Source organism: Alexandromys fortis, unplaced genomic scaffold (genome assembly GCF_014885135.2).
Source record: "Alexandromys fortis isolate MF-2015 unplaced genomic scaffold, M_Fortis_MF-2015_v1.1 scaffold_27, whole genome shotgun sequence".
Taxonomy (NCBI): domain Eukaryota; kingdom Metazoa; phylum Chordata; class Mammalia; order Rodentia; family Cricetidae; genus Alexandromys; species Alexandromys fortis.
In genome coordinates, this window is record NW_026067952.1 from 4065130 (window position 1) to 4078115 (window position 12986).

At 51.3% G+C, this 12986-nt stretch overlaps 1 protein-coding gene across 7 annotated transcripts in view; it reads right to left on the bottom strand.

The window, feature by feature from the left end:
* Positions 1–151: 151 nt before the first annotated feature.
* The window catches only part of Pkig (cAMP-dependent protein kinase inhibitor gamma), a 62426-nt gene continuing 49591 nt past the window's right edge, over positions 152–12986 (bottom strand). For all 7 annotated transcript variants that reach the window (XM_050150965.1, XM_050150963.1, XM_050150962.1 and 4 more), the window contains 2 exons: positions 5508–5680; positions 152–850 (listed from right to left, as the gene is read on the bottom strand). In XM_050150965.1, coding sequence (XP_050006922.1) covers positions 771–850; positions 5508–5655 — 228 coding nt within the window. In that variant the 5' untranslated portion in view covers positions 5656–5680 and the 3' untranslated portion in view covers positions 152–770. The remainder of the gene's footprint in view (positions 851–5507; positions 5681–12986) is intronic.

Below are 12986 nucleotides of genomic sequence, written 5' to 3' on the forward strand. Positions count from 1 at the left end.
TGTGAGGATGGGGTGGGGAAGGGCTCATCAGATGGCACGTGAGGAGTTACCCTGGTCACTACAGGACAGAGGGCAGCAGTGCCGGCTGAAGATGTGGGGATACAAAGCCCAGTTGGGCATTTGGTGGTTAAAAGAAACAGTCTTAAGCCAGTCACACAAATCATCAGCGTTTATTTCCTGGGACCTAAGTATCACTCTCTTGGTACAAAGGGCAAAGAACTGGTCAGCTAGTTTTGAGTCCAAATCCTTTCCCTACAACTGGATCTGAGGCTCCATGAGGGGAACTTAGAGCTGCATAGATCATCAGAACTAAGCTTAAAACGGCTTCCAAAACAAACCAAAACCAAAACAGAAAAAAGTGATTGTCAGCTCCCCCTTCTCTGATGAAAAAAGTTATGTTTTTAAAAAATGTAAAAGAGGCTTTAAAAAAGGGATAGGAGGATCTTTCTGACATAGGCGGCTGACTGGAGGGATGAATGGTGTGGGGACAGTCCCTGTCCAGGTAGGGACTGCCCACCTGGGGGGCGGGGCCTGACTCGGGCCCCACCTGGCTGAATAAATAACATCCTGTGGTGATGGTGTACCTGGGCACTGTGGGGAGGTGGAAGGGAAAGTGGACCCATGGCGTGGGCAGAGGACTTTGCTGGAGTAGGCGCCACAGAGGCCTCCACGAGGCTCAGTCGATCTGGCTGCTCAGAGAAGAGACTTCTGGGTTGTGCCAGGGCTCCAGTCCAGGAGGGGACAGTTAGCCTGCAGGACCAAGGCTGGATTCAAGACGAGCTGCTCGCATCACTGCCCTGGGGCTGGCTGCTGGCATCCTTCTCTGGGGTACTTCCCTCCGTCTGTCCTTCTGTAGGGGAGAGAGAAGGAGGAAGTTTTGGACACAGTCACACACTACAAAGCACAGGGGTCTGGAAAGACCAGGCAAATTGATCACTGTGGCCAGCCTTTGGAGCAGGCTAAGAGCTGCACTGGGCCAGAGGCATCTGCCTGCTCTCCCATGGAAAGGCTGGCAGGGCTCCTAGTACAGTGAAAACCAGAAGGTCAGGACTGGTGCTAAAGTGTGAGAAGAGTGTGTGCTCCCCGGGGGGACTGCGAATGTGAAGTTCCCAGAAACAAGTATGTGCGTAGTAAATGAGAAAATCGTTGAAGACAGTATAGCAGACTCCACCAGCCCAGCTCAGGAGGGCCCACGATGGTACAGGATGCACATCTGGACTGCCTGACTCAGCACTCCACTGCTAGCATCCACTCCTGCTCTACTCCAGCCGGCAGAAACCTGAGCTGTGCTGAAGATAGCAGTCGGCTGAGAGCAACCAGGCCTGCTCTTGAGTCCCTGTGTGAGCTGGGTTTCCTCACTCACTCCCAGCTTTCTCAAGGCCCGCTGGGAGGTGGAACCAGCAGCTTCTGCCTCACCCACCTGACAACAGTGCCCGGCTTGTATTCCATCCTCAACCCTCCCAGGGTCAGCATCTTCCACAGAGCCCGGTTATATGGGCAAAGCTCAATCACCAGTCTCAAGCCCCCGTGACACTGTGATGCCACTGAAGGTCCATCTATCTCATCCTGCCATTGGGCCTGTCTATACGCCTGAACTGAGTCCTGGGTCTGGCTACTGCAGGCACTCTGCCAACAGTTCACACGGCAACCTGAAGGTGTGTTTGGGGTCATGACACCCATGCAAAAACAGGCTCAGAGGAGCAAGTTGACTGATGTCCCTACAATCTAAGGGTGGAGAGTCTGCTTACTGCGGAGCCCAGCGTCCTCCACTAAGCTGCATTCTCTGGAATTTATAGAGGCTTGCTGGCAGGTTGGCCTCCCAGTGCCCCACATGACAGTCTTGGGCCTGAGTGCTCATGAAAGTAAATAGTGTGGGCAAAACTTGGCACTGTGACTCAAGTGTGTGCCAATCTGAGCCTGCCTGGCATGAAGCTACCTCCTCTGAGGATGGTGACTGAACCAAGGCTCTACCCACTTCCGGGCCCCTGGAGGCCTAACACCCATGACTGCATCTAAGGAAACATGCACTTTGTGAAGCCCACCATGAGCTGTGACCCTTTGAACCCATGTCTCTGCTCTGTCACTCTGCTGCTAGAGACTGCAGGCAAGCCACTCTGCAGTAGCCAGCCTGGCAGGAGTGGAGACATTCTAAACAGACTCTGTCCTTCACCTTGGTTGTCAGACTACTGAAACAATGCCCCAGGATCTCCTGCTGCAGAAAAGCCTAAAGCCCGAGCCAACCAGAGGGACTTTTCTCCTGGAAAAGAGCTCGGCAACTAGTCAGACCCTGAGGACAGTGGGCTCTAAACAGTGAAGGGTCCATGGGGGGCAGGATTCCACCTTGTTTATTTATTTATTTATTTATTTTTGGTTTTTCGAGACAGGGTTTCTCTGTGGTTTTGGAGCCTGTCCTGGAACTAGCTCTTGTAGACCAGGCTGGTCTCGAACTCACAGAGATCCGCCTGCCTCTGCCTCCCAAGTGCTGGGATTAAAGGAGGATCCCACCTTGTGCGGGACTGCTGAGGTATGAACAACTCTGGCCGCTACTTAAACTTGCCCTCATGGCACAGCCCTGAAGATGAACCTGGAGGGGTCGGTCACTGGATCTCTTCGTCCCTCTTCCCAATGTGGCTGTGTTGAATAAATTGCCTTTTCCTGCTCTTCATATTATTTGGCTCTTTAAAATATTTCAATTTATTTTTACTTTATTTGTATGACTATTTTGGCTGCATGTATGTGTATAAGTTTTGCTTGCATGGATATGTACCACATGCATGCAAGGTACCTTTGGAAGTCGGAAGAGGGCACTGGATCTCCTGGAACTGGAGCTACATTTGGTTGTGAGTGCTGGGAATCCAACTTGGGTCCTTTCTACAAGCAGCAAGGGGTCTTAACCATTGAGCCCTCACTCCAGCTCCTAATTCGGTCCTTGTAATTGGCATACTGAGGACTGCCATCCAATGTGGCTTATTGGAGCACAGGATGTGACCCCAGGTCCTCTAACAATTATACTTCCTTCCTGCCAGCCTCCGCTCCCCCTTAGTTGGGGAGAAGGTCCTCTCCTATCCATCCCAGGGAAGAAAAAAGCTGTGATGCCCAAGGTGAGTGCACTGTGTTCTCCATGGCTAGCCTGTGGCTTCTCTTGCTCTTAGGCAAAGTAAAGCAGCATCTGCTCTGTGTCTGAGACACCAGGGACAGACACTTGTACCTCATACTGCAGAGTATACACATCAGGCAGGCCACAGGCTTGAGGAGACCAGGTTGCTAGGACCTCTTAAGCCTTTGAGGATTTTGGTCCTCAGCTTATGCACCAGCTCTTGGAAGTTGTGACAGAGAAAATTCTGGGGTCCTTGGCCTACTGGGTCAAAATCTCAGGGGTAACATTTAAGTCCCTGTCCTCTATGAGTCTGCTTGGCTCAGAAATGCCTGGAAACATTTTATTGCAAGGCCTCCTCACAGAGGCTTCTCATAACTGGTCACTTTGCCCCAGCTTTACCAAGCACTGCTCTGTTTTCATGTCTCCTTTCTGGACATCAGTCACTGTGACTAGCAAGCATCATGTACTGGGAGGACCCACATATCATGAAGACTCTCAAGTAGGGCAAATGGCATTGGAAGGGCCTATAGGAGAGGACTGGCAGCTATGGTGGCTAAGGAGGGTGGAAGGCACCAAACAAAGCTGATTAGAGCAGAGAGGCCTTGAAGAAACCCTTGGCACTGTGCCCAGTGTGCCAGCTGGACACACTGCTCATTCAGCTGGGCAGTGAGCAGCCACTGAATAAGTGCCTGTCACGTGCCAAACCCTACTCGTCCCAGAGGGCCAGACAGCCTGGGCTGCAGCATTCAGTTCACAGGGGTGCTGTGTTTACAGGGCCATGGAGACAAAGGAGAAAAGGCTCCTCTGCTAGAGATGAGCTGTGGTCAGGGAAGGCCTCAGCACAAAACGCACCACCATGAGAGGCCACCAGCATGTGTGGCCCAGGCAGTAGGTGAAGAAGCCCTCACAGCTCTAGAGCCTGCAGGCTGGAAGAGAGAGTTGAAGCTGCAGAGGGGCGTGGCACGGGCACTGTGGAGGTGTTCACATCTGGGTGAGGCTCTGGGGGTAAGAGGCAGCGAGCTCTCTCAAGGCAGAAAGACTGTCATACTAACTATGGTCATGTGCTGGGTGAACCTAGGAAAACTCCCAATTTTTCTTGGCCTCAGTTGATCTGTCATGAGAAGCTGGGTTCCTGCCCCCAACACAGTCTCTGTTCTGTCCTAAGTCCCTTCTGGGCAATGAGGCAAGAACTCAAGACTGGGGCCACCAAAACGATGTTATGTTAAGGACCGACTGCTCCTGGAGTGACAGGGAGGAAGCCACAGTGTAGAGTGGGAAGTGGTGTCTCTGGCAAGCATGGCCTCGGTGCCTGCAGCAGGGAAGAGCTGGAAGTGAAGGCTTCCCAGGAAGGGCCAACAGCCATCTGGGGACCTGAGCTGAGCAGAACAGAGGGAGAAATGGGGACCAAGGTGTCCCAGGTAGTACTGAGTGATTCCTCTTGGTTTCTTCATTGGGTCATTCAGCCTGTGGTCACCAACTGCTTGCCACATGCAGGAAGAACAGAGGCCCCTCTTTTCTAGAGCTCAAAGTCAAAGAACTGAGACCTCTGAGAGTAATGTGGCTGGGACAGCACATCAGCTCTCAGAGGAGGCTGCTCAGGGCCTCTGCTAAGCTGGCCCTGAGAGTGAAGGGGCAGCAAGTGGTCCTAACTCCACTGGGGGATGTTCTAGACGAGCAACAGTGGAGTAAAGGCCCTGACTAGGAAGCTCTGCACCCTGATAGAGAACTAGAAAAACATGGGTGCGTGGGAGAAGGTGTGGGTAACAAGGCAGGAGTAGCCGGGTGGTGGTGGCGCAGGCCTTTAATCCCAGCACTCGGGAGGCAGAGGCAGGCGGATCTCTGTGAGTTCGAGACCAGCCTGGTCTACAAGAGCTAGTTCCAGGACAGGCTTCAAAACCACAGAGAAACACTGTCTCGAAAAACAAAAAAAAAACAAACAAACAAAAAAAAAAAGGCAGGAGTAGAGCCCAAGACACTGTGGAGTGTCGTGGCTCTGAGATACCATCAGGGAGTCTGGGGCAGAAGCCTGGCAGGACTGGGTGGCTAACTAATCCTGCTGCCTGCTGCCTGAGAAGCTTGCCCAGTCCTGGTGAGCAGCAGGGGACAGGGCAGCTATGGGGATGCAGAGAGGATGAAGCACAAGGCAGAGGGAGTTAGGATACATCAGAGACCTGACAGGGCTTGTTGGTGGTGTTGAAATGGGAGAAGGGAAGTGGCCCAGATGCTCGCCAGAGCCCTCAGGACCAAGGCACTGGCGTTCTCTAGCCTACACATTGGCTGGGCTCTGCCACTATCACGGACAGCTCCAAGTTAGAAACATTTCTCTGAGGAAGTGTGGGATCTGGAGACTAGCGAGAGCTAGCAGGGCACCTCCCCACCTGCCCACCAGGGTGTTGGCATAGGCTCTGACCTGCCCCCTCAAGTGCCAGCTCGCCCATGTCTCCAGCTAGCTTCCGCACGCTCACGGCCTCCGAGTCACCCTGGATGTCAGGGACTGCATTCCGCCGGCCTGTCCGGTCACAGGAGATGAAGTCCGAGTAGGAGGACTCGACCTCCATCACGCCTGTCGCATCGCTCCTCAGCCTGTGGGGACAGAAGCAGGAGGGCAGAGAGGTGAGACGCTGATGACCTCTGACACAACTACCTTTTCCACGGAGAACTGAGAGAAAGCACTAACCCCAGGTAGACTACTAGTCACATTTTTTTTTTTTTGATTTTCGAGACAGGGTTTCTCCGTAGCTTTTGGTTCCTGTCCTGGAACTAGCTCTTGTAGACCAGGCTGGCCTGGAACTCACAGAGATCCGCCTGCCTCTGCCTCCCGAGTGCTGGGATTAAAGGCCTGCGCCACCACCGCCCGGCTACTAGCCACATCTTAAAGAACAGCGCGGAGCAGGTGGTGCTGCACGGCTGTAATCCCAGCACTTGGGAGGCAGAAGCAAGATCTCTGTGAGCTCTGCACCATCCTGATCTGCACAGTGAGTTCCAGAATAGCCAGGGCTATGGAGAGAGACCTTGTTTTATTAAAGAAAAAAAAAAAAAAAAAAGAATATGCATCAGGGTGAGAAATGACTCCTGCAAATTGTTCCCTGACCTCACACCCTCACCGTGGACCTCAAACAGACACACACACATGATGACATAGCTTAGAGTTCTCTGTATTTGGCATCAAGCTACCATTGCTTAGATCATGACCATGTGTTCAGGGCTCCAAGGGTACCACAGGGATGGCCAGGAACCAACCAAGACTAGGAATCAGGAAGTACCGTGTCAGTCAAGATGCAAGGATGGTGGGGGACAGAATCTGGGCATGTTGACTTACACCATGCTGTAATTGCAGCACTCAAGGGACTGAAACAGGAGGATTACTGTGAGTTTGAGGCCAGCCAGCGCTATGCAGTTACATTGAGAGCTCTGTGATGATGGAATGAGACTCTGCCTCAAAGTAAAATTCAACAGTGTAAAAAGAGAGAGGCAAAGGGTGTCCTCAGGAAGGGAGCAGCAGGTCCTAAGGCACTGAGGGAGAGCAAGAGGGGCAGTGACATCGAGGACGCTGAGGGTGGGCAGAGGCCACCTGCCCATCCTGGAAGGCTTGTAGGTAAGGCCATGAGATAAGACAATTCTGATGTCTCTGTAGAGCAGGGCCTGGGTGGGAGTAAGTTTAGAGCTTCTGAGGAGGTCAGGTGTGAGAAGGCAATGGAGAACACGCAGGTACTGAGATGCATTCGAGGCACAGCCTGAGGAAATGTGTGGACAGAATCTGGCTGATGAGGAATTTGGTTTCTGACATGAGTCAGGAGGTGAACAGAGGTGTGGCTACTGAAAAGGGACCCACAGGGGAGCATTTGGGATACCGGGTAGGTGGAAAGCAACCATTTACTAGTTAATTTCCTGGATGGCTTCAAATTTAGTTTCCCATGATCCCTCCAGTGGGAAGGGAGGGACAGGTACATGGAGGAGGAGGGAGTGGAAGCAAAGGTGTGAAGTCGAAAACAGTACAGCCCTGTGGAAGACAACACTCTAGAGCAAAGAGAACCATGACTGTAAGGATACGACACAGAAATTATTTAGGGATGTGCGTGCACACATTGTACATCACAGCCTATTCTTTGGAGCAAAGACGCTACCCCTCTCTGGGCCAGGTTCCCCACCTGTAAAATGAAGGCATGGAGAGATGGAGGAGACACACAAGTTCTGTGTAAAGCAGTCCCTGATGCATCCAGCAGATGGCGCACCCCGCCCAGACTTCTTAGCTGTGGCGAGGGCCTCAGCTGAAGGATTGTAGATGTGGTATCTTCTGCTAACCACTCTGCCTCCCCTTCCTTTAGGGAAACTGTTCAAAGCCCAGGACAGGTAAATGGCCTGCTGCAATAGTGATAACACTGTAGTAACAAGGACAAGTGACAAAGCCACCAGTGGAAAGAGTGACAGGACAGTTACCAGGCACTTGTTTTATGACCATCTCTCTCAAAGGCCCCATCCAGTAAATAAGCCCTTATAACCTGACTTGGGAAGGTCTCAGGAAGATCCATGTGGCTCCCAGGCTCAGATGTGTCCCCGTGTGGCACCAGCAGCCCATGGGATGGGTCAAAGCCTGGGCAGCCCACACCATCTGCTGCAGCCTATTTCTTCCATGAAAAGAGGGATTTGGGTCTGGATTTTCAATGCACCAGACTCAAAGGCCTGAGCCTGGCAGCTGAGCCAACCTGCTCTGCTGCTTCCTTCCAAGATGCTCCGCTCGGCACCTGCTACAGAGGAGTGCTCTATAAATAAACCTGGATCACATTGCTTTTCATCCACCCACCCACCCATCCTCTCCTGCTGCTACCTATATCTATGGAATGACAGAATGGATGGCTCCAGGGACCGCAGGGAAAGGCTGTCTGCCAGAGGCTGCGCTGTTCTTCCCTATCTCCGGGATCTGACACCAGCAGATGAAGTTACCTGCTAATCTGAAGTGCCAGCCTCTCTCTGGGACACCTCATGGGGCTCTGGCCTTGCTCTTACTCTGTCTGGCCCTATGAGCTGCACAGGCAGAAACCTGAGCTGGTGGCACAGAAAACGATCACTGCCAAGCCCCAAGCCCAATCCTGGAAAGAATCCGTCCCCATCCCGCAGGGAACAGTGATTCCAAACACAGCTCCAAGGAGTTTTCAGCTCACACACAAACACCCAAGCTCACTTTTCTTCCACATCTATATTCTTCATCCTGCTGTGGCATAGGTAAGGCCTGGAATCATAGCTACCAGAGGGGTTGAGGGAGGATGATCTCAGGTCCAGCTAGCCTGGGCTACATAGCAAGATCCTGTCTCAACAGACAGACAAGCATGAGGAAATGTTCACACTGTTAAGTGAAATAAGACCATATAACCACATATACAAATATCCAAATTATGAGTGATTTTTAAAGTATTCTATATTTTCTCTACCTCTTTGAGACAAAGACTCACATAGCCCAAGCTGGCCTTGAATTCCCCATGAAACCACAGCTGGTCTTAAACTCCTGGTCTCCCTGTGTCTGTTTCCCAGCTGCTGCGATTACAGGAGTCACCACACCTGCCTTACTTCCTAAATCTTCTTTTTTAAAAAAAAAAAAATTATTTATTATGTATAAAGGTTTCTTCCTTCATGTATCCTGCAGTACAGAAGAGGACACCAGATCTTATTACAGATGGTTGTGAGCCACCATGTGGGTGCTGGGAATTGAACTCAGGACCTCTGGAAGAGCAGCCAGTGCTCTATTCCTCTGAGCTATCTCTCCAGCCACCTTTCTAAATCTTCTTTAGGGGAATAGTTATGTTTTTATTATTAATTATTAGTAACGCTGGACATGTGACCCAAGGCCTTCTATACACTACGCAAGTGTTCTACCACTGAACTACAACCCAGCCCACAAATTATCAAGCTTTAAGATATCTGTGCAAGAGAAATAAAACTCACAAGGTGCAAATGGAAAGATGTAAGAACTGGCATCCCACCCTGCATAGTATATCTTGGTTCCTTCAGAAATGTCTGGGTCATACACAAAAGCCTTCCCTTCATTTTCCCTTAAAATTTTTGTACGCAAAATTTTCATTTATTTTTTATATCTTTAATGCGTGCACGTGACATGAAGTGTGTAGGTGTGTGGGAGCCACAATGCCCATATGGAAATCAGGGGACATATCTGTGGAGCTCTTTCCCTGTGTCTGGTGTTCAGTGGCCAGGCTCGTGAGGCGAGAGCCTTTACTCACTAAGCCAATTTGCTGGTCATCTTTTGTTTTCTTTTGGAGGAAGGCTCTGGGACCAGGCTGGGCAGGAACTGACTATAAAATCCCAGGTGGGCCTCCAGCTCCCAGCCTCCCAGATGCGAGGATTACAGGCTTGAAATATCATGACTGCTCAAAACTTTATCTTTCATCTTGCTTTTCTTCATTCAAGCATATGTCTTAGAAACAAGTCCAAATTACCTGAAACCCTGTACAACGATTATATCAAGACACTAAAAATATATCCAAAGTCCTCCCAGCCCTCAGCTGCCGTTAGCAGCTGCACGATCCTCTGCGGTCACTGCTGCAAACTGTTTTCATTCCTCCCCACCCCCAAGACCTGGAGCCTGTTTCCTTAAAAGCAGAAAAGTCACATCAAAGGCTCTGTGCTTTTTTACTGTCCTAGGTCCTGCCCACTTCTCCTCCACAGACTGTTTTATTTCTATTCCCATTTTAATCCATCTTGTGCAGCTAAAACAAAATACCTGAGCCTGAACCACCCTCAGCCGCGTATTTCATGAGTATGGGCTGCACACACAAGATTTTAAAGACCACAGGTCATTCTTTTAGATCCTCCCTCCCACAAGGGCAAGCACAGTCTTTTCTTTTGTTTCCCAGTGTACCCTGAAGGGCTTTCCCGTACCTGCAGGCACTGGGTACTTCATACTGAATAAATAATGAACTGTTAACAGCCGGCGCCCTCCCCCTGAGCAGCCAGGCTGGGTCACAGCAGCACCTGTGCAGAGGACGCCTCTACACTCCACTTGAGAGTTGAGAAAAACTGATGCTGGGGAGTGGATGCCTTCCTTCAACTTCTCAGAGCGCACTTTCTCTCTCTTCTAGACCAGCACCTGAACGACTGGTGCTCCCATGCTGTGGTTCACGCTCTTCTGCTTCCTCTTGTCGCTCTGCGCATCTCTCCATCCCATGACACAGCCGTCCACTTGCTGGGCATTGACTCTCTCATGCTGAGAGATGCAGACACCTGGGTGATACCAGAAGGAACGGCCTGGTCCTTCTCAGGCCTCTCGTTTATTCTTTCTCCTGGGCAACATGGGTTACCTGTGCCAGTAGCTATGCACAGGCCCACGTCCCACCTCCTCTCCTAATCTGCACTTGGTCTACAACACTGGCTTATGGCAGGCAGGGCTGTCTTTCTGGCATTCACTCCCTATGTTGAAATAAGAACGGCGGCGGGTCTGCGTCCCCAACACCCCGGCCGCTTGGCTAGCTCATGCCCGAAATAACAACACACAAACTGTATTCATTTAAGAACTGCTTGGCCCATGAACTCTAGCCCTTATAGGCTAATTCTCACACCTGGACTAGCCCATTTCTAATGATGTGTGTAAGCACCCCAAGGTGCGCTTACCGGGAAGATTCTAGCCTAAGTCCATCGTGGGTTGCAGCTGCCTGGGAGAGCAGAGCATGGCGGCTGTCCGGTCCCTCTGGAAGCAGCGCAGAGTCTGACCTCACTTCCTCTTCCGCCCAGCATCCTATCCTGTTTATTCCGCCCACCTATCTTTTAACCTATCAGGGCCAGCAGTTTCTTTATTGCTCAGCCAATGAAATCAACAGATTGATATGACACTCCCACATCATCCCTACACCTCTACCTCTGGCACACCCTCAGGTCCTGCATCCTCTGCTAGCATGAGGGACACTCAGAAAAATAGTCTGGCTCAGGTCACATCACACCTGCCTCAGAAAGGTTCAATGATTACAAAGAGTGACGCAAAGCTGAGTGTGGCTGTGCATGTCTCCAGTCCTAGCACTCGGGAGGCAGGGCAGGGGATGAGAAGTTTAAGGTCACTCCTGACTATACAGTAAGCTCAAAGACAATCTGGACCACATGAGACCCTATCTTAAAAAAAAAAGGCACACACACTGATCCATTCACGTCCACTGACATGAAAGGATGTTCTCAATAAACGGTCACCAACCTGTGGGGCTGTGGGGCTTTCTCCAGCAGAGTGACAGCTCTGATGCATCCAGGATCACGACAGGGCCTGGTCCATAGTACACGCTCAACAAATAACAAAAAAAAAAAAAAAAAACCTTACGGCAGAGTCAAACCGAGGGGACTCCAGGCCCCACTTAGAAAAGCCTCTTGCTACTTGGAAAAGCTGAGGCTCAAAGGAGAATGCTACATCATAGGGGCATATTCCCTTAGTCCCAGGAGGCAGAGGCAGGTGGATTTCTGTGTCTCAGGCTAGCCTGGTCTACATAGAGAATTCCAGACCAGCCAGGGTGACAGACCTGACCATAAGTAGTAGTAACAATAGGAAAGTGATAGACCTACGGTCTATAATCTACAGCTCCTAATGCCTAGTGTAGAGCTCGCTGCCCTGCCAGCTAACAGTCCTGCTGACGTCAGTGATGTCAGAGGCTGTCAGTATGCTGTGGTAGAGCGCCTACTTTACCACTTGGGACATATGGCTCGGGACTAACCAAAACACCCTGAAGTTCCTGGGCTGAAGTGAAGACGCACCGAGAATACAGGCCTAAAGGGGCTGGAAAGTTCCATGAGATGTGAGAGGTGCCAATTAATAAAACATTGCAGTGTCTCCTGTGGCTGAGGTATCAGGAACGTTTTCCTTCTGACATTTCACCCCTCTCCTCTGTCGGCTCTGCCTGATGGTGCCACAGCCAGCCAAAGCCCTACAGCCCTTTCTCCCATGCTTTTACTGCTGGCTGGAATAGGGGTTCTACCAGCAGGCCATCCTGGCCAGCATGTGTGCGGTTCTACTTGAGTCAGGCCAAGTTTAGTATGTGATGAATTGTGTTCTCAGCTCAAGGGTGGAAGGAGCAAAGGCGGGGCCCTGCTCACCACAGCGGCAAAGGTCTGACTCCACCCTTGCAGCCCTCATAATGGGGAAGACTCCCAGACTCCTCTTCTAGCTTCCTTTGCCCCCACCTGAACAATAATGGGGCGTGACTGCTGAGTCTCTGCCAGCCTGGACATTTCACTGTGCCAGGCACCTTCCCGAGCATGGGGCACACGCTGGAGACGAGACATTTACAACCTGACACAGAAAAGGCATCGAGCGGGATAAGGAAGGAGAGGAGCGGGCTCTCCAGCTGCACACGTGGTTCAGTTAAAGGTCAGGGAAGTGGCTCTGCAGTTTCATGAAAAAGAAAAAGGAGCACCAGGTGCAGTGACACCTGACTACAGTCGCGGCACCTGGGAAGGAGAGGCAGGAAGACTCCCGGAAGTTCAAGGCCAGCCAGGCCTATACACAGAGTCCCCCCAGAGAGACCCTCTCTCAGAAACTTGCCAATCAAACTAACAAAAGCCCCACCCACCTGAAATGAAAGTGACCCAGGAGGACTCCAGGCAGAGCCAAATGCCCATCTGTGTCCACGAGGCACTAAGAACCGAAGCTCTCAGGTGTGGGATCTGGATGCTTACGGGGAACCCAGCTGACTTTCAACACCCAGGCAAGAAGGAAGAAGCCCTTATATTCTGGGGTCTCGAGGTCACAGGCCAAAGCTCCCACAGGTGTTTACTCTGGTCCCCACAGGACAGCATCTCTCTGGGGTCTCTGCTGCTCTCCTCAGATTTGTAAACTGAATGGGCCCTGGGCTGTGCCAAGAGCTACAGTCTGCTTAAATCTGCAGCTCTTAGTCCTCATTGCATTACA